Raw genomic sequence first — 22,139 nt, 5'->3', positions numbered from 1 at the left:
ATAGCACCGACTGGAATGCCCCATGACGTAAGCACGTTGTGACGTTATAGGGTGTTTCTGAATCAGGTGCCCTTAAATACTCTGGGCGCCATTTTTTAGTCTGGCTGCTGGTTTTACATGCCGGAGCTCTCAAGGCACTGGAGGTTGGCGTTTACACATATTGATTAATCCAGTTTGGTTTGCTGAAAAAGTTATTTGGCAAGGAATTACCTTCATGTTGTTTGCTATTTCAGGGATAATAGTGAGGACTGTTGAAGAAGCCTGTGCGAAACGGGTCAGTCGGGACCTCAGCCCACATAAGAACAGTACCGTAACAGCTGGTGCAGTAGCACTATCATACACAATACAGATAAGTGAAATTTTGAATTGTTCTGTATTTTTGCTGATAACTTTTTGAGGTTGAATAAAGAGGGGTTTTTTTTTAGCTCATGATTACTTTTTCACCGTGTGCTCCAATATTTGAAACAATTCCGGTCATCAAACCGAGTGGAGCAATGGTAGTATGAAGATTTTTCCTCTCATTTTACAGAAATATTAGTAGTGGTTTATCAAAGTGTTTTTTGATTCACATCATGTTTTGTTTGACAACTGAATGACTAAGTGAATCTGATCTTTGAATTTACACCTACAGCTTTAAACATAAACATGCATCACCAGCTGGTCAAACTAGAGAAATACACTTCATGAAATATTCTTGTAATTCATATGATGGAAAATTCACCATTTCACCACAGCCTAAATTTAAGTGTACTTTATAGAATACACCTAGGTGTATTTCGTTTCAGCCAGGGGCGTAGGTATGTGGGGCCATGGGGGCATGGGCCCCCATAGATTTAGCACTGGCCTCCCCCACCGCTGACCCTCTCGACCCCTCTCCCATCGCCAACCCTCCCCCGCTGCCATAGGGTACCTTTGCTGGTGGGGGTCCCCAACCCCTGCCAGCCGAAGTCCTCCAGCACAGCCGCGTTGCTGATCTAAAAGCAAGCCCTGCTTGCAGATCAACAATGTGGCCACACCGGAGAAGAGGACTTCGGATGGCGGGGGTTGGTGACCCCCGCCAGCAAATGTACCCGACAGTGGGAAGGGGGGGTTGAAAGGGTAGATGCCAGGGGGGGTCAAAGGTGGTGGCAAGGGGGGGGGTCAAAAATGGCAGGGGGAGGGTCAGCGGTGATGGGGGGGTAAAAATGTGTCCCCTCACCTCAGGCTCTGGACCCCCCTTCTGCTGGTCTGGCTACGCCCCTGGTTTCAGCACCAATTTGTTTAGGCATGATATATAGAATCTAGTCCTATATTTCTATGAGCATCTTATAATTTACCGCTAAATCTGTGAGTGCACCTTAGTAAAAGGACCCCTTACATACCTGATATACTGCAGGGGTCATTACTGACACATAAGCAATAATAATAAATGTGCAAAATTAAACTACATATTCAGGAATCAATAGATCAAATGAGGAGCCGATCAGCCTATTCACATTAACCTAGGTGAGAAGACAATCTTACTACACCTGCTTCCTTCTGCAATTTTCTGAATATAGTGCACCATACTTCAAACCAAACTATTCAGCCGCACAGATTTTCACCCGCATTCCATGAATTACTAGCATCCTCTCTTTCGCTGGTTGTGACTCAAAGTCCCATCGATTAATAGTTGCCACAATTTGTACTGGAGCCTTTTCTCCCTTGTGGGGCTATGACACTTTACTCTCCATGGCGTCTGTCAGGTACGTCACTTGCAGTCCGTCAAAACCATGGCAACGATTATCAGGGCGTGGCGATTCGAGGAGGCAGGACGGAGGTCTATCTCGGAAGGGGCGGGGAGAAAGAGGAGGAGGAGGAGGCTTGGCCAATCACCTTTGAGCCCGCACTTTAGGGCCGGATCCGCAAAGTTAGGAGGTTTTGCTGAACGCACAGCACACAACCCCACCCCCCCCCCCTTGTGCCTTGGCAGTGAAGCGGAGTGAAGTGTCGTTGGAGCCCTGGCTTTAGAGGAAGAGCGCGTGCGGTCAGCGCGAGGGAGGGAGAGAGCAGTAAGCGAACGCTGGATTCTTTTACGGCTGCGCTATCCCGGACGGTCGGAGAGGGGGAACGTCTTTTCCCAGCGGCTACCACCTCCTCCTCAGCCCGAAGAAAGAGTCTTCACTTTAAAATAATACTTTTTAGCTATTTTTTTTTTTTAGTTTGTTTTTAAAGCGCGTTTTCCAGTAGTTATTAATTTTTTTTGTAAGTCCTCGGTAGGCGTTGGGGGCTGTGCTTTCTCGCTCTCCAGCCTGTGGGAGCCATGATCCCGGAGGAGTGCCGCCAGAGCCGCTTCCGAGCCTCCTCCCGTTCTGGGCTGCTCTGCCACATCCACAGCCCCATCCACAGCGAGCCCTTCAGCGACCGCTACATGCTCAGTCCCGGCCACGAGCTCGGCAGGTGAGTCAGTCATTTCTTACTCTTTTTTTTTTTTTAGGGGAGGGGGGTGATAAGACACCTGCGTGAATGAGTATTTGGGGGGTTTTTGTGTGCGCGTGTGTGTGGCAGCAGTTCAGTGTGAAACAACGATGATTAAAAAAGGAAAACAAAAGTTGGTCAGTGTAAAGCTTCTCACATATATACGCATGTAGTCCAAGAAAATGCCTATGTATTCATTTGAACTTGAACGGGAAGGAAGGCAAGAGGTTTTACGTAGGTTTCACTTCGGCAGATATTTACATCATTGATCTGCAAGGCCCATCTAGTTGCCCAGTTTACCCCAAAATATTTATATAGTGCTACAAGGGCTGTTCAGATTTACTGTAGAAATCCTTCCGTAGAGCTCGTAGTTTAGTGAAGACAGCCGGGATGAAACCGGATGCTTTTAAATTTCCGCTTTCTCCTTGCGTGGCCCCACTTTGAAAGTTTGCGCCTTTCTCTTATCTTCTATTAGTGTTATATACTTTTAGCTTCTCTTTGGCAGACAGCTTTTGATACCTGTTACAAATGCACAATACACCTCTTCTCTCCTATTTCCCTTTTGGAGCCTCATACTATAAATCCATGTCTGGATTGTAAAGTTGGTTTTTAGTTGAAAACTGCTTCGAGTACCGTTTGTAGACGGATTTTATCCTATTTGGCTTGGAATGGATTGACAGCATGCTTTGCACCCAGTAGGGCTGGGAGATTAAAGGGGAGCTACTGTAAGAATTTCATTAACAAACCCGAAGATTTTGCTCACACTTTTTTCAGTAGTAGCTCAAGGTGAATTACATTCAGGTACACTGGGTATTTCTCTGTCCCAGGAGGGCTCACAATCTTAAGTTTGTGGCAATGGAGGGTTAAGTGACTTGCTCAAGATCACAAGGAGCAGCAGTGGGATTTGAACCGGCCACCTTAGGACTGCAAGACTGGTGCTCTAACCACTAGGCCACTCCTCACCATCATGTATTGCAAGTGCTGTAAAAGAACATGTCAAACTGTAAAATTAAGGTGTTTATAGTATTTAAATCATGGGACACGATTTTACCATGCAGTAGTGATACTTCATCTTAGATAAAATTGGTTAATAACCAAATAAGTTATTTTTTTTAACAACCATTTGTGTTTGTATAGAGTAGGGACACAGATTTAAACACAACACAGTTTTTAAATTGCTTCATTTATTTAAGGAGCAAAGTTATCAAACTCCCATATCACACATTTGAAAAGTAACTGTTCCTGAACTTAACTGGTTGCACCACCTTTAGCAGTAATAGTTGCAAACAGTTCCTATAATTTGATATCACTTTTGAGGACTCTTAGTGTCTCTTCTTGCCAGAGCTGCTTTGATTACACATTCATAAGTTTTCATCCATGAACTGCTCATTTCAGGTCCTGCCATAGCATCTCTGTTGGGTTCAAGTCAGGATTTTGATTAGACCAAGCCAAAACTTTAGTTTCTCCTGAGAAATTCAGATGGTAGATTTGCTTTTTTTTTTGTTCTGCTGCATAACCTAGGTAGGCTTCAGTTCTTGGACAGATGATTGGATATTCTTCTTATGATTTTTTGGTACAGTGCAAAATTCATGGTTCCTTAAATAATGACAGATTTTCCAGGTCTTGAGACAGCAAAGCATCCTACCACCACCATATTTCGCATGTTCTTATTGTGGAATGCTAGATATAATGTGACCTGTTGTCCAGAGAGTTTCACCTTTGACTCATCTGCTCATAGAAGGGGAATGGGGATGGGTTTTGATACACTGCTTTCTGTGGTTACAGTCAAAACATTTACATATTATATACACACTAGTAAAAAAAAGCCCCGTTTCTGATGCAAATGAAACGGGGCCTAGCAAGGTTTTCTTCTGTGTGCATGTGGGAGTGTGTGTGTCCCTGCCCTCTCTCCCTTCCCCTGTGCTGTCTGTCCTCTCTGTCCCCTCCCCCCTTGGAGTCGAGTCCTTCAGTGTTAAGTTTCCTGCTATGCTGTGTTTATGTTACAGAGATAGTGAGGGCTTCTGCCCTCTCTCCCCTCCCCCCTCTGAGGCCTTCACTGTTACAGAGAGAGCGATTTGATTTCGTGCTTTGTTGTGTTTTCCTACACTGTTTGTGTTACAGAGAGAGCGAGGGTGGGGCAGACACTCATGGGGAAACCGGATATCTCTCTCCCTTCACACTTCCGGCTGGAGGCTTCATTTAGAATGTTGGTGGTGCCTTTTATATATAGAGATTTAGTTTGTACCTAGGGCAATGGAGGGTTAAGTTGCTTGCCCAGAGTCACAAGGAACTGCAGTGAGAATCGAACTCCCAGGCCACTACACTAACCATTAGGCTACTCCATTCCAAAAAGCTTTGGGATCGTTCAGGTGTGTTTTTGCAAATGATATGAGCATTGATTATTACTTTTGGATAGCATCAGTTTCCACCTTGCTACTGTCCTAAGAATCCCATTTTTGCCCACTCAGTCTCTTATTGTGCTGTCATGAACATTGGCTTTAGCTGAGACTAGAGGCCTGATGTTCTTGGATGTTTTGTGACTTCAAGATGAGTTGTTGCACTTTTGGAGTAATTTTGGGAAGCCAACCACTCCTGGGAACATTCATTTCTGTTTCAGGTCTTCTCCGTTTGGAGATAGTGGCTCTTACTGTGACTTGGTGGAGTCCCAGATCTTTAGAAATGGCTTTATAACCCTTTCCAGACTGAAATATTTCAGAGAGGGCATCAGGCTGTGTAAATATTTTCTATTGTATTCTAAGAGCAGCCCCCCTCTTCCTTTTTTAAGCTTGGACAGAAAAAAATATATGTATATATATAATTTTAAAAGCCCACAAAGCAACCAATATAAGGTGATTAAACATTATTTAGGACAATAAAAAAAAGTTCTTCACTAGCTGAGACCCCATTTCCTTCAGAACAGAATGAACAAAAGATGTCAGTTCTGTACTGGAAGCTATAAATGAATCTGGAAAAGTATTCCAATGATAACCTAAAAAGAAAGGGGGGAGTTTAGGATTTGGCCTTTGCAATGCATTATGAGCCATAAACAACTTTTTAAAGTTTTATGTTCCTGGATTGTATTAACTTCCTTTGAGTACCCTGATCACAAGGTCTTTGATAAAATTGTTTGGTCCAGAAGAGTTTTCTCCCGAGGAGGTGGTATCTTGATCTGCTTTGTGTCATCTGATCTTTTGTCTGTGAATGTCTTGTCTTACCATATCATTCATGATAGCTAATAATATGCCAGCTTTTTGTATATCTCAGACATTGCATTAACACTTTATACCCTGCCTGTAGAAGACATTTAATCTATGAGTACTAAAATGTTTAAGAATAATATCACTAGTTCTATTGTGGTTTTATGGATGATTAGCACAATTTGCTTTTCTAGGCATTTAGAACATCAGAATTGTCATACTGGGTCAGACCAAAACACTATCTAGCACAGTGACGTGGACTTGACCACTCGTTATTAACAGGGTATAAGTTCCTGACATAAACTCAGAAAGTAGCAAGAGTCTGTGCTGTGTATTCTAGGGTAAGCAGTGGCTTTCCCTGGATCTTCCTTCATAATGGTTTATGGACTTCACCTCCAGGAATTTGTCCAAACCTTTTTTTTTTTTAAACAAAGCTACATTGAGAGAAGTATTTTCTCATACTTTGTTTTAAATATTACTATGCAATAATTACTATGTAACTTCACAGCGTTTCCCCTAGTGTTTGTACTTTTTAGAAGAGTAAACAATTTCATGTACCTTTTCCACTCCACTCAGGATTTTATATACCTCTCGTCTTTTTCGGCCATCTCTTTTTCAAGCTAAAAACCTTAACCTCTTTATCCTTTCTTCGTATGAAAGTTTATCTTGTAATCATTTTGGCTGCCTTTTCTCTGTACCTCTATTTCTACTGTCTTTCTTTTTTTGAGATTTGCCAACCAGAATTGCATACGCTACTGAAGGTGCACTCATACTGTGGAGTGATACAGAGGCATTATGCTATTCTTTGTTTTGTACTCCATTCCTTTCCTAATAATTCCTAACGTTGTTTGCTTTTTATGGCTGCATACCGAGCAGAAGATTCAGTGTGTTATCCACTCCGACTCCTGGATGGTTACTCTTTATGCATTTTTCACTTGTCATGTTATCTGTTTGGATTCCCAGTCTTTTAGTCTACCAAGAACATCCTGTGACCAGCTTGGAATCTTGTCATCCGTAAATTTGATCACCTCACGTATTTCCATTTCTGCAAGTTTTATCATTTGTAAATGTTTAAAAAGCACTAGTCCACGTACAGAATTATCCATTTAACTCTATTATCTGCTTACTACCTTTTTAACCAGTTCCCAATTAGTCATGATGCTTTTGTTTTTAGAAGTTAGTCTAATGTAAAGTGGTTGTCCAGTTAGTCTGCTTGAAGACACATTAAGCCTTATTTCTATGTAAAATGTATTTACTACTTTTTTTAAATATTCCATGTCCCCAGAGGGCTTGTGATCTGAGAGCCTGATTTTACTAGATATTTTCCCTTTTTATCACCTTGTGGGAGAAAAATCTTAGTAAATCAGGCCTTAAGTTTGCACGTAAAGGATGGTGATTTGATTTGTCTCATGTCACAGGGAGCATCAAGGGGAGAAGCAGGATTTTAACCATAGCTTCCCTGGTTTTCAGTTAACCTGTCTAATTAGTCTACTACTGCACTCTACTGAATAAATAATGCAGTTCATAAGTACATAAGTACATAAGTAGTGCCATACTGGGAAAGACCAAAGGTCCATCTAGCCCAGCATCCTGTCACCGACAGTGGCCAATCCAGGTCAAGGGCACCTGGCACGCTCCCCAAACGTAAAAACATTCCAGACAAGTTATACCTAAAAATGCGGAATTTTTCCAAGTCCATTTAATAGCGGTCTATGGACTTGTCCTTTAGGAATCTATCTAACCCCTTTTTAAACTCCGTCAAGCTAACCGCCCGTACCACGTTCTCCGGCAATGAATTCCAGAGTCTAATTACACGTTGGGTGAAGAAATATTTTCTCCGATTCGTTTTAAATTTACCACACTGTAGCTTCAACTCATGCCCTCTAGTCCTAGTATTTTTGGATAGCGTGAACAGTCGCTTCACATCCACCCGATCCATTCCACTCATTATTTTATACACTTCTATCATATCTCCCCTCAGCCGTCTCTTCTCCAAGCTGAAAAGCCCTAGCCTTCTCAGCCTCTCTTCATAGGAAAGTCGTCCCATCCCCACTATCATTTTCGTCGCCCTTCGCTGTACCTTTTCCAATTCTACTATATCTTTTTTGAGATAAGGAGACCAGTACTGAACACAATACTCCAGGTGCGGTCGCACCATGGAGCGATACAACGGCATTATAACATCCGCACACCTGGACTCCATACCCTTCCTAATAACACCCAACATTCTATTCGCTTTCCTAGCCGCAGCAGCACACTGAGCAGAAGGTTTCAGCGTATCATCGACGACGACACCCAGATCCCTTTCTTGATCCGTAACTCCTAACGCGGAACCTTGCAAGACATAGCTATAATTCGGGTTCCTCTTACCCACATGCATCACTTTGCACTTGTCAACATTGAACTTCATCTGCCACTTGCACGCCCATTCTCCCAGTCTCGCAAGGTCCTCCTGTAATCGTTCACATTCCTCCTGCGACTTGACGACCCTGAATAATTTTGTGTCATCGGCGAATTTAATTACCTCACTAGTTATTCCCATCTCTAGGTCATTTATAAATACATTAAAAAGCAACGGACCCAGCACAGACCCCTGCGGGACCCCACTAACTACCCTCCTCCACTGAGAATACTGGCCACGCAATCCTACTCTCTGCTTCCTATCTTTCAACCAGTTCTTAATCCATAATAATACCCTACCTCCGATTCCATGACTGCAATTTCTTCAGGAGTCTTTCGTGCGGCACTTTGTCAAACGCCTTCTGAAAATCCAGATATACAATATCAACCGGCTCCCCATGTTTGCTTACCCCCTCAAAAAAATGCATTAGATTGGTGAGGCAAGACTTCCCTTCACTAAATCCGTGCTGACTTTGTCTCATCAGTCCATGTTTTTGTATATGCTCAACAGGTACCATAGAATCTAAGATAATTTGGCTTCTCTTCTGTACATCTCTCAGCAGGAATAGTGCACCAGTGCAACTATATCTCATTTTTCTATCTTTTTAAAGTTTTTAGAAATAGGGTGTTTCACCATTTTTAGATTTTAAGCTGTTGAATAATCAAACCGGCAATAATTAAATGTCAGTGGCACATGTAAGATTGGCTGGCTTATACTTGCCACTTTTCAGAACCAGCCACTGACTTTCAGCAGAATTATCTGGCTGGGATAGTCTGGGGTGGAGCCAGGCACATCTGGGTACAGCCGGTATTCATCACCAGTACCCAAATAACTATCCTGATAAGCAAGGACAGCAAAATAACTATTCTGACTTATCCAGATACTAGAGCTGAATATCAGTGGTATCTGGGCTAACTTCCAGTGACTACTTCATAGATGAATATTCGGTGTCGGTATTCAGGTATGGCTCAGCACTGAATATCCAAGTATGTTCTAAATGCTACATTTGGCATTTTTAAGTGATGCTAAATGCAGAACACGTGTGTGGGTGGGGAAAGGGGGTCTATACCAGAATATGCCTAGTATGATGGTAAGCACTTGATATGGTTGTGAAACAATGTAGTGTTTTTTTTACTTTTCAGCTGTCATTATTTTGGGGATGCTTAACTGCTGCCCTTGGTAGTCCGTAAGGCCTAGAAACTCCAAAGGACACCCTGGTAATTATAGTATAAGTTTGCACAAATTTAGACTTTTTTTTTTTGTGTGCATCATTTTTATGCAGTATAGAGTACATTAACATTCTCACATGCAAATTACAACAGTGCTAATAAAATAATTCTAATGAACACAAAATACTTTTGGGACTAGATTCCCCAGGTTCCTTGTTCACCTCTCTCACATGTACATGTAAAAACACACATGCATGGATGCAGTACAATGTTAGATGTGGAATTGTTACAGCAACACATTTCAACTTCTGGGTTTTTTTTTCAAATAAAAGGATGGTGTTTACTTTAACAAAATTCATTAAAATCTCATTTTTTGTTTCTGGTGACTTGCACCTTTTCACAGAGATGGGTCACATTTACGTAATCTGTGTGGCATTTTCTTTCCAGTCATTGCTGTTTTCCCCTCACCCTTCTGCGTTTCACCTTCTGCCTCTTTTATGATTCTGCCTGGCTCCCTTTAGGTTTCTTTGCATTTGTCTTGTGCTTGGTCTCTGGAATGGGCTTTAGCAGCATAATATCACTGAGACGGTTTTTACTTCACTTCTCAGCGACTTTGTTTTAGATAGAAGTGAATCTGTCGTAGTCTACCTAGACCTGTCTGCGGCTTTTGAGGCTGTACACCACACTCTTATTTTATATGGATTATCGTCTGTTTGTCTCTCTGGGTCAGTTCTTTTCGTGGTTCTCCTTTCTTGAAAGTTGCTATTTATCTCGTACATTGTCCTGCACAAATTTGAATTCAATGTGGCTAACAAAGCTACAAGAAGACGGTACAAAATATGAAAAAAAAACCCCATAATCGCACACAACACATTCTGGGAAAAGTTCTGCTTCTTATGCAGTCACTTGTGGTGATTCCCCCCCCCCCCCCCCCCCCACACTTTTTTTTTCCTATATATATATATATATATATATATATATATATATATATATATAGTCCTCTAGTAACTTTATTCAGTCATTCAATATCTATTTCTACTTCTATGCAGATATTTTGCTGCTTTTTCCTAGTTCATTCGTCATTGAACATTAATCTCCATTATTTACAAAATTGCCTACAGTCACTTGCACATTGTATGCTGGAATACAAATTGGTACTCAACCCTGATAAAACTGTTGCATGTTGGATTTCCACACCTTTGTCACCCCCTACGTCTCTGCTTCAAGTGGTTTGATTTTTAAATAGCCCCCTCAGTCGTTTCATTACCCAGTGTGCTACGATTGACTCTTCTCTGCCTTTCAAAGAACAAATCACAGGGGTAGTAAGAAAGCGTTTAGCATCTCTCCTCTGCATTAAATTAAGCTCTTCTGTAGCGTTTTTGATTCCCCGCCCCCTTATTGCATACCCTTATTCGTGCCTTCCTTTTTTTGAGACAGGATTGCAGTAATCTAATCTATGCAGGTTTACCATTGTCTCAGATTAAAAAGGCTCTAAACTGCAGAACTTGACAGCTAGACTGCTTTTAAAGGCTCTCAAATATCACCCCACTACTTGTACGTCTACAGTGGCTCCCACTTCTCATTCTGCATCTCTTAAAATTATTTGCCTTATAAAACATACTACATGGGTGCAACCCCACACATTCAATAAGATCTCATGATGCACACTGGTTGGTACTGCCAAATGCCCAAGCACGACCACTACGAATGTACTTGCTACTCTGCTTTTTTTTTCTTGGCCCCAAAACTGGAACGATCTGCCACCTCTAATATGTAGCCTTCATACAGTAACTTAAAAAAAAAACCTTTTTTTTATAACATAAGGAAAGGGTATCAGGTTATTAGACAATCCTGTGGTAGCGGACATATGAATGCATTTTGTCTTTGAATGAATATTTTACTTTCTTTTTGCCATTGTAGTTCTTTCCATTTTTAATTGTTAGCATGTAAACAGCTATGATCTTGCCAGTGCAGGTAGTGTCTCAATATTTTAATAAATATAAATGTAACTTTGAATAGTAAATTAGTCATTGAAATTGAATGTAAAAATTAGGATGATTAGAATGTGTAGTAGACTAATTCTAACAAAGATATAGGGAAAGTCATTTGAAACTGCAAACTGAGCTGGTGTGGGAGGGAGGCAAGACAACACAGTAGTGTCAGGCAAGCTACAGCAACAGGGTGAGGGTAGAGAGCTAGTAGTGTAAGAACCCAACTTTGCAGAGCAGTCTGCAGGAAGTTATGCAACATGTAATTATATCCATGGTGATAAATTACACACAGAAATCTATAATTCTCCTGGGTGTCAAAAGGCTTGTGTGTTCAGTTGCTTAGTTAGGTATTGACCTCAGCCAAGCATGGGAAAAGATATAAGGGTAGTATGTATGATGACAGTTCTGCTTCCTTTAACTGTAAAGATAAGTTCTTTTACTGCTGTAAACTTAGTGACTTTCATAACATCTCAAGGGGGCATTTATAGTAAGCTTCCTCTTCATTCTTGCCAGCTCAGTCTAGGCATATGAGTTATACCCCTCCCACTAGCAGCTGGAGACAGTAAACTGATGACTTTCTTGTATAGCCTCATTCAGCAAGAGAACTTATAGGTATTTACTGTCTCCAGCAGCAAATTGGTGTAGCAGGAACTTTAGGTCTCCTGCGGCAGAGGCTATGTTCTGCAGTAAGAGGTATACTGGCACAGTGTAGTTTGCACTGCAGTGGGCCCGATAGAGCAGGGGGTAGCGGTACAACCAGCAGCCCTTCTCCTTTATTTGCTCCTGCAATGGGGGAGCCTTTTAACAATCACTTCACTTGTGGCTGTGTTAGGGGCCAGTGTTGGCTTGCAGCAGGTGGAGCAGTCTAACATCAGATGCAGCTACATCGAGCCACGAGACTGCATACCAGCTGTTTTAGAAGCCACAGCCATGTGTTTAGTAGTGGGAATGCACATTGGCTCATTGGAAGGGCTTCTAGGACTAGTGTTCCTCTAAGTGGAGCGCATGAGTAATTGCACTTACATTTTAGGAGCATCGCTCACAGATTTTACATGGTTGCTCACAAAAAAAAATTTTTTTTGTGCTATATACAGAAACTCATTGCTAATACTGGCACTCAGAAATTTTGGTTTTAAAACTTGTAGCTCACACACAAAAAAAATTACACACACCAGGCCATTTCTTTGAAGAAACCTTGCCTAGGACCCTCAGTTGTCTTTGCTGAATGGGATTTGAAAGGTCTTCAGTGGCAGTCTCCCGGGGGGGGGGGGGGGGGGACACACTGCTTCATGCTGTTTCCCTCCTGAGTCTGCCGTGTACACAACTGCCACATTCTGGCACTGTAGAGACCCTGAAGTGTGGCTCCAGGTTTGGAGTTCAGGGTATATTGCTGGACAAATAAGGCACAGTGGGCCAAGTAGTTGCTGTGTGGCCTTGACTGGACCTAGAGGACTTGGAGCGAACCAAAGCAGAGCAGGGATTGGACTTTGAGGATGATGCAGAATATGATGAGGTGACTGTTTCAGAGAAAGATGAATTGTTGGTTATCTGCCTCTTCAGGATACAGGAGCTGGGCCTACTTAGTGTGTGATGCCTCTGTAAATTTCAGGGTGGACATTTGTGGAGAACAGGATGGAAGGGATCAGGAAGGCTTCTAGATATTTCCCCTTTCATTGGGCTATATATAGGCTATGATTCTGGATGAATGGGAGACCACTGAAGGCCCTGGGTTGATGCCTTGCTGTGGCAAGAAGGAACACCATCATGGTGGAAAGACATGGGATTCTGGGATTCACAGGATCACAAGGTGAAAGTACTAACTCGAGCATCCTTCAAGGCATTTTTGCTGGCTCTGCAGGGGTAATTAAGCCCAGGCAGTTCTTTGTTGGATACAACAACTTTGAGACTCAGGAATCTGAGTGGCTGGAGTTGGGAGTGGCCTTCCTGTCCGAGTACTATATGGTATCCTCATCTTTCTATAGGTTTGGGTGTGGGAGTGATAGCCAGTAGGGGGCACTGGCTCAGTCACTGTGCAGCAGGTTCAGCTTCTAAGGCACAAGAGTAGGCTTCCCTTTAGGGGTAGGCTTTTGTTTGAGGAAGAGTTAAAGAGATTGATCAAGAGCTAGGTAGATCAAAAGCCTGGAAGGTCCTGTCCCCAAGTTCCAAGAGCACAAGAAGTTTTCTCTTTCCCCCAAGACATCTGTCCAGTCTTCCAGCTTCCAGTCCTTTTTTAAGTCCTTCAAGAAGTGTCAAGACATCACAGCTCAAATTCTAGGAGTCTCAAAGACCCAATGAGATGAAGTGAATCTCTTCTGTGGGTGATTGGCTCAAGGGGTTCTACTGAGAGTGGACCTAAATAACCCCAGATCTATGATAGGGCCCGAAACCTGAAATATTGTATACAGGTACAAATAAGTACCTGTATGCAATATGTAAGCCGCATTGAGCCTGCCATGAGTGGGAAAGCACGGGGTACAAATGTAACAAAAAAAAATTGCCCCCCCCCCCCCTTTCAAAAGCACAACTCCTCTCTGCTGCCCTTCCAGCACCTGTAGGCCCTCCCTTGGCCTACCTTAGATGCCTTCCTGCTGTAATGGCCATGGGGCAGGAGTGATGGGGGATCACTCCTATCCCAAGGCCACTAGAGTACAAGGGCATGCAGGTGCTGGAAGGGTGGCAGCTTTCGGTCAGGCGAGGGAGGGAAGCACAGAGTAGTTGGCTTTTGGTCGGGGGGGGGGGGGGGGGGGGGGAGTGCTGCCCAATTTCAGCTTTGTTTTTGGCCAAAAACGGAAACCCAAATTTCGGTCACCCTTTAATCTGGTGCTAGAGGTCATTCAACATAGCTCTCCCTTGGACCTCGATTTTCTAGTTCAGGTGCCTTTTTGAAATCCACATGTGAATTAGGTCAAACTGGTGGCAGTAAGGGCCACTTCAGTACACCAAAGATTTTTTCTTTGAGGGACCTGGAACGATTAAATTTGGAAGATGCTGGTACTACTACTATTTTGCAGTGCCAAAGAAGAAAGAGGGCAGTCTTTTTTTTTTTTTTTTTTTGGGGGGGGGGGGGGCTATTCTGGATTTAAAGGCAGTCGGTGCATGCTTATGGTTTCACCAGTTTTCAGATGCAGATGTTGTGCTCGTTAATCACCAGAGTATGGAAGGAGGTATATTGAACCTCGGTCCAGGAAAGTCAATCTTCACATCCCCCATCAGGAAGGATCACAAGTTCCTTCATTTTGCGATGCTAGAAAAGCATTAACCAATTTCAGGCTCTTCCCGTCAATCGGGCCACAGTGCCCAAATATTCTCCAGGGTGATGGTGGAGGTGGTGACAGTGCTCAAACAGGAAGACACAGTAATGCACTCCTATCTGGACAAAACAAGGAAAGATGGTAACAGCCAGAGTTATCCAGTTTCTAGAGTTGTTAGGCTGAATGATGAACTACATGAAAAGCCAGTTAGTTCAGACAGGTACTGGGACGAGGGGCGTGCTCTTCAGCATGTCAGTTGACAAAGTGCTCTTGACCCAGCAGAGAGCTGTCAAACTGAAGGTGTTATTGCAGGGATTCCATGTTTACAGCGCTGCTGGTCTGGGACTACCTCCAAATGTTGAGGTCAGCAGTGGTGGCAGCTCTGGTCCTGATGCCCTGTGCATGGGCACATGTAAGCCCACTTCTGGGAGTACTGTTGTCAGATGATATCCTAGGTATGAGGTGTTTGAGACTTGCCATTCGTTTCTTGTGCTAGTCAGGCTCAAATTTTGGTGTTGGTTAATTGGGGAGCACCTTACAAAGGGGGTATAGTTTTCTGTTGGGTTAGGAGTAGGAGGTGCAAGAGTGCTCTTGGTCACCAGAGTTTTGGGAAGGTAAGAGATCCAGAGACTTAATTTGACAAGCCTGTTTTTTGTGAGATCAAGGGAAATGGGTAAAGGCTATGAGGATTTATGGATTATCTGAGGTGAAGGGTTCCTGTGCTGCATATTTACTCCAGTATTGGGCTATAGAACTACAATAAGAATTTAAAAAAAAATCAGATTAGGAGGAATATCAAATTAAACAATTTATGCATGCCCGATGCACTACTGTTTTTTTAGTGCCATTGTTTTACCACTGACTTTTCCTGTGCTAAAAAATGTTTTGCTGCAGGAAAGTCAGGTGTAAACAACCAAACTAAAAGATAAGGTTGTAGGGTGTAGGTTTTTTGTTTGTTTTTTATGTTTGCTTTGTTATCGGAGTCTGGGAAAGAGATGCACATGGTATGTTTGAAGAATACTGGTTTGACATTTTGGTTATACGTGTGCAATGTCCTAAAAGGATTAATGGGGCAAGTGATACCGTATATAACACTGAGAATCATAGTTCATTTTGGAATACAGTTGAGGGGGAGTTATCCATATTTTTGGAGTGTTTGAACCAGTGTGATACTAATATACAATTCAGTGTATAATCTCAGGGCGATAATGTGCAATTTTTGGATATACATATAGAATTTATACATATTGGAAACCCACTGACAGAAACACTATTTTACATTTCCAGAGTCTTCTGCGAAGGTTAAAGGAAAGTGTACCGGTGGGACAGGTTTTTTTTAAAGTATAAAACGCCTATCAGTAGAAGAGCGGTTTTTTGCTCAGGCTCAACAGTTGTGATCTAGGTTTGAGCAGAGAGGTTACCCGGGATGTGTGATTAAAACAGCTTATAAATGAGCGATGAATTCTGTTACAAACAGTGAATAAGGATTTAGCTCCTTATATAAATTGTGTATTACAGCCACACGCACCATGTTCAGAAAATCATATTTTTTTCATACAAAATGAAGAGAATATGTAATTATATACAATTGATTAGAGTTAACAACCTCTAAATATCTTCTATTCACAAATAAATAACTTATGTGTACAAGTATATGAAAAGGTGGTCAGTGTTATCTGGTGATCACAGCTAATATAGCATTAAATTGCTATTTAAGGCTGATGACCCCCTCATTCAATCATTGTACTGTGACTTGTTTATATATATATATCAGGGGCGTATCTGCGTGGGGCCACAGGGGCCTGGGCCCCCGCAGATTTCGCCCTGGACTCCCCTACCACTGTCAACCCTCCCCCCGCCTACCACCGACATCTACCCCCGCCGAGGTCCGCTTCCTTCAGTCCGGTGCCTTTAAAAATATTACTTCAGCTGGCGTCCCCCGCCAGCCCAGCCGAGATCTTGTTTTAAGAAGTTTTTCCATCCTCGTGCTATTGAAAACTGCCTGCCTGCATCCCTTCCAGTTTCGGACTGAGTGTGACGTCGCAGCACGTTGACGTCCTGCACGTCCGAAATATTGTGGACCTAGACATTGCGGATGCTCAGTCTGTGAACCCTAAGATGGCCAGTACTAGGCACCCGTCTAAGACTTTTCCAGTACACGAGGCCATTAATGAATTAATTACGGTGCAGTGGTCAGACCCAGATGGCGCTCTTAAAGTAGCCAGGGCCATGTCTCATTTTTATCCTGTCGCAGCAGTTCGATTGGAACAGTTAGCCCTTCCTAAGGTGGACACCCTGGTGACAGTGGTCACTAAGAAGACTACGGTACTGGTTGAAGGAGTGGTAGTGCTCAAGGACATGCAAGACAGACTTCTGGAAGCTTCTTTGAAACGCACCTTTGAGGTGGCCTCTTTGGTGCTTCAGGCTTCCGTGTTGTAACTCTTATGCGGCTAGAGCCTGTCTTAGTTGGCTCCACTCCGTTCAGGAGTCAGATCTCACATGGATGTAGGTATCGCTTATTAAGCAGATGCCCTTTATGATTCGTGCTACGGCCAAGCTTATGGCTCTAGCTGTTTCCTCTTGGAGAATGTTGTGGCTTCGTCATTGGGCTGCGGACATGGCCTCCAAACAGCACCTCATCAGTTTGCCTTTCAAGGTAAGCTGTTGTTTGGAGAAGACTTAGAGAAAATTGTTAAGGATTTGGGGGAATCCAAGTCCCAACGCCTTCCTGAAGATAAACCTAAACCTACTTCTAGACAGGGACCCTCCAAATCCCATTTTCGGGAGGCACGCTGGTATCGCCCGGGACGGGCTTCGGGATCTTTTCAGCGTTCCCGTTTCCAGCAAAGGTCTTCCTTTGCAATGATAAGCAATCTTCAGGAGCTTCCACTCGTCAAGGAGCTGCTCCTCGCACCTCCCAATGATGGGGCGCTAGCCCATTCTGTGGGGGAGCAGATAGGGGGATGGCTATCTCTGTTTCTTCCAGAGTGGGTCAAGATAATCTCAGACCAATGGGTCTTCGACATGGTGCGGGAAGGATACAAACTAGAATTCAGTGCACCCGTCACAGAATTTTTTCTGGAGTCTCGATGTGGCACACGTTCAAAGCGGATAGTTCAATACACATTGCAAGAGCTTATACGCTTAGGAGTCATCGTTCCCGTGCCTCCTCCTGAATTTCGCACGGGCTGCTGTTCCATTTACTTTGTAGTCCCCAAAAAGGGCGGAACCTTTCGCCCGGTTCTCAATTTAAGAGTGGTGAACAAGTTTCTACGAGTTTGACATTTTCGCATGGAAACCTTGCGGGCCGTTATTGCGGCAGTCCAGTCGGGAGAGTTTTTTGATGACTCTCGACCTCTGGGAAGCTTACTTACACATTCCGATTTGGCAACCGCATCAGAGATTCCACAGGTTTTCGATTCTAGGGTGACACTTCCAGTTTCGAGCCCTACCTTTTGGACTGGCCACAGCTCCATGCAGCTTCTCAAGTCATGGTAGTGGTGGCGGCCTTTTTACAGAAAGAAGGGATTCGAGTTCAGGTTCATCTTTATCTCGATGACTGGTTGATTCCAGCAAGCTCACCTCAGGATGGTCGGAATGCCACTGCCTGAGTAATGAATCTTCTGCAGTCTCTGGGCTGGATCATCAATTCAGGCAAGAGTCAGCTTCAGCCAACTCAGACCTTGGAATACCTCAGGGTGCTCTTCGACCAAAGCTATGGAAAATCATTATGCCAGATGGCCGGCGAATCAAGCTGGTTGCGCAGGCCCGATCCTTGCTTCAGCTGCCCCACCCTAGCATTTGGGATTATGTTTAAGTTCTGGGTTCCATGGCAGCCACCCTGGAGGTGGTGCCATGGGCGAGAACTCATATGCGGCCCCTTCAGTTGTTTCTGTTGAGCAGATGGTCGCTGACTTCCCTGGACTATCAACGACATCTGTCCTGGACGGAGGCGGCCAAAAGCAGCATGGCTTGGTGGCTTCTCCCTTCCAATTTGCAGAAGGGCATGCCATTAGCCTCCTCGGATTGGGTGGTGGTAGTGACTGATGCCAGTCTGTCGGGATGTGGGGCTCATTGGACAGAGTGGTGCAAGGAACCTGGACTCCCCTTGAAGCGGTTTGGTCCATAAATCATTTGGAATTGAGAGTGGTGGTGAATGCCTTAGTTTCCAGGATCTCCTGGAGGGCAAGGTTGTTCCGGTTCTCTGACAACTTGACAACGGTGGCCTACATCAGTCAGTAAGGGGTTACCCACAGTTTGCCTCTGGCAGTGGAGGCATTCTGTCCGATGGTGAGAGCGGAGACTCACATTCTTTGCCTTTCAGCAGTCCACATTTATTCTAACCCGCAATGTTCAGGCGGATTTTCACAGTCGACTGCTTTTGGATGCGGCATAGAGTGGAAGCTGTTGTAGGCTTTTTGACTGCTTTGTCATCGTTGGGGGACACCTGTGATGGATCTCATGGCCACATCGCAGAATGCCAAAGTGCCCAAATTATTCTCCCGCAGAAGGCAGTCCGAATCCTGCTGAAACCATGGCCGAAGAAGGGGCTACTCTACATGTTTCCTCCGTGGCCTCTAATAGAGTCCTGCACAGAATCGGTCGTCATCAGGGACTCGTGGTACCGGATTGGGCTCGACGACTGTGGCATGCAGATCTGATTCGATTGCTACACAACCCTCCTCTGTGGCTCCAGATCTGCTACATCAGGGTCCAATCCGGTTGGAAAATCCCTCCTGCTTTGGTCTTGAAAGGCACCAGTTGAGAGAGGTTTTTCAGAACCTGCTATTGCCACACTTCTGCAGGTGTGGAAGTGGTCTATTTCTTACGCTTATGCTCGAGTGTGGAAAATGTTTTCCTCGTGGTGCATTCAGCATACTGGGTCTCCCTTCCTGGCTTCCATTTCCATGATCTTAGAATTTTTGCAGGAAAGACTGAAAAAGGGTCTCGCCTATAATTCTCTTAGAGTTCAGGTGGCTGCTCTGGCGTGTTTTCGAGGATGAGTAGCCGGTTCAACCCTGGCAGCTCACCTAGATGTAGTTCATTTTCTCCGAGGGGCTCTTCATCTTTGTCCGCCCCTTCGACAGCCGTGCCTTCCTTGGCATTTAAACCAGCTCTGTTTGAGCCCTTACTCAAGACTTCGAATAAGGATCTTACTCTTAAGACTGTTTAAGCTCGGCGCATTTCAGAACTTCCAGCTTTGTCGTGTCGGGATCCCTTTTTGCAGTTTTCAGACTCTGGGTGTGTCTATTCAGACAGTGCTATCTTTCCTGCTGAAGGTGGTGTCAGAGTTTCACCTCCAATCAAACTTTCTTCCTCCTTTTTGGAAGGAGGAGTTTCCCGAAGAATTTGCATCTCTTCGACTGTTGGACGTGCGGAGGGCGCTTTTCCACTACTTGCAGGTCACTAATGATTTTTGATGGTTGGATAACCTTTGTCCTCCTGGTCCACGGAAGGGTGAGGCTGCCTTCAAAGCCTCCATTGCTCAATGGATTACGGAAGCCATTAGGTTGGCTTATATTTTGCAGGGTTGAGATCCGCCTACTTTTTTATGAGCTCATTCTACTGGAGCACAGGCGACTTCTTGGGCAGAGACTTCTTCATGTGGATGAAATGTGTCGAGCAGCTACTTGGGATTCTCATCGTACTTTCGTCAAACACTATCAGTTGTATGTCACCGCAAAAGAAGATGTTTGTTTCGGGGCGCAAGTTTTAGCGCAGGGTTATCGGCTTCCCATTCTTATTTAGGGTATGCTTTGCTACATCCCACCAGTTCCTGAATTCATCTGCATGTGACAAGGACCTGATAATTTTCTTTCCTTTAGCAGCAGATGAATCCAGGATCCCTCCCTTTTAGCAGACTACTTCTCCACTACATTTCTTTTTCCTCTGATGCAGCATCAGGTAGGGACTTAAAAACTGTTTGGACATCGATTCTTAGTTGGAACAGAAGTTCAATAGTTATGGTTCTCTTATTAGTTATCTTTTTACTATAGTGAGAATGGTTCTAGTTCATGTTGTGATTCAAGTTGTCCTATTTCTACTGCTTTCAAAAGATTTATCCTAACTGATGCAGTGGCTGGCCATCTGGTATCATTCCATCAGTTCTGTTTATCTCTTTCTCCACCTGCTCGTAGATGGACACAACCCACCAGTTCCTGGATTCATCTGCTGCTGCTAAACGAAAGAAATCAAAAATGGAGTTGTCATTAGTATGGTAAAATTATGTCTTACCTGATAATTTTCTATCCTACCTAAGTTTATAATCCAAAAACATAGATATAGCTACAATACTTATCTTAGGGCATTGTCTAAGGCGCGCTAGCTTTTTGGCATGCGCTAAAATTAGTGCACGCTTAAGACATCCGTAGGAATGTATGAGTGTCTTTAGCGTTTAGAGCGCTCTTAGCACAGCTTACACATTAAGGGCCCTGTTTACTATCATAAGCATGTGCTGGCAAAAATTGGAGTGAAATTATCATTCCATTTTATTTTGAGTGTTGTGATCTTAGACAAGGAGCAGCAGCTGAGTTTGAACTGGGCTTCCTTGGTTGTTATCCCACTGCTACCCACTAGGCTACTACTCTGCTGTTTTTAATTGTGTATATTTATGATACTATATCATGTTACTTCTTTTTCTAAGGTTGTTTGCCATCTCCAAATTTATCTCATTGATTGTATGCTTATGTTTGATCATTTCAATATTGTTATGCTGCTTAAAATTTTAAGGGACCTGTTTACTAAGGCACGCTATTGTTTTTTAGCTTGCGCTAACACTAGACACCCATATATTCCCATGGGTGTCTCTAGCGTTGGCTAGAACATGCTAAAAACGCTAGCATACCTACAGTGCGGCTTAGTAAACGGCCCTAAGTTTTGTATGTACCTGCTATGTCGCCAAGGGTTAATCTCTTCATAAAAATCAGTTAATTGATCCCAATAAATACCCAGATGATGAATGGTATATATTAACACAGGAGTTTTAAAAATGTTTTTATATAAATATTTCTGACAGCTATAAAACCCTTCATCTAATACTTGAATGATGCCACTTCAATCAAATTGTTATTAGGATAGTTATTTTGTGTTCCCATGATGCTTTTGACTTTTGAAGTTATGTTGTATTTTTAATAGAACCTTGTTTTGTTTTGTTGTTCCAGAGGAAAATTTGCTGTGGTAAAAAAATGTGTTGAGAAAGAGACTGGAAAGGAGTTTGCTGCCAAATTCATGAGAAAAAGGAGAAGGGGTCAGGATTGTCGGATGGAAATAATACATGAGATTGCGGTACTTGAACTGGCACATAGCTGTCCCTGGGTCATTAACTTACATGAGGTTTATGAAAATGCATCAGAAATGATCTTACTTCTGGAATAGTAAGTAATGCATTATGAGGTCAATTCTTTTTAAGAACATATTTATTGAATAGCACAGTGCTTATGTTCTATGTTACAAGTTTAGTGTACAATTTAATGTTTGATCACGATTAAATAACTTGCAAATTTAAGCAGTCTATATGTACAGTATACTTAGTGCTCCATGGTGACTGCTTGGTCTTTGATTGCAGCTGTGGTTGAGGGACACGTGTGGTCAAACTCATGTACTCTGCAAAGAATATATGCACTTTTTTCACAAAGCTGCAAGGTTGTGGGACAGAAGCAGAGTAGAGATAAGAGGGACTAATGGGTCTGTGGCAC

General features: G+C 43.3%; 1 protein-coding gene across 1 annotated transcript in view; it reads left to right on the top strand.

Moving 5' to 3' along the window:
• Window positions 1-1,945: 1,945 nt before the first annotated feature.
• STK17A (serine/threonine kinase 17a) overlaps window positions 1,946-22,139 on the top strand; it is a 67,524-nt gene continuing 47,330 nt past the window's right edge. The window contains exons 1-2 of the mRNA XM_030203810.1: window positions 1,946-2,418; window positions 21,606-21,818. Of these exons, the coding sequence (XP_030059670.1) occupies window positions 2,282-2,418; window positions 21,606-21,818 (350 nt within the window). The 5' untranslated portion in view covers window positions 1,946-2,281. The remainder of the gene's footprint in view (window positions 2,419-21,605; window positions 21,819-22,139) is intronic.

Source organism: Microcaecilia unicolor, chromosome 1 (assembly GCF_901765095.1).
Source record: "Microcaecilia unicolor chromosome 1, aMicUni1.1, whole genome shotgun sequence".
Taxonomy (NCBI): domain Eukaryota; kingdom Metazoa; phylum Chordata; class Amphibia; order Gymnophiona; family Siphonopidae; genus Microcaecilia; species Microcaecilia unicolor.
This window is presented reverse-complemented; position numbering and strand designations above follow the sequence as displayed.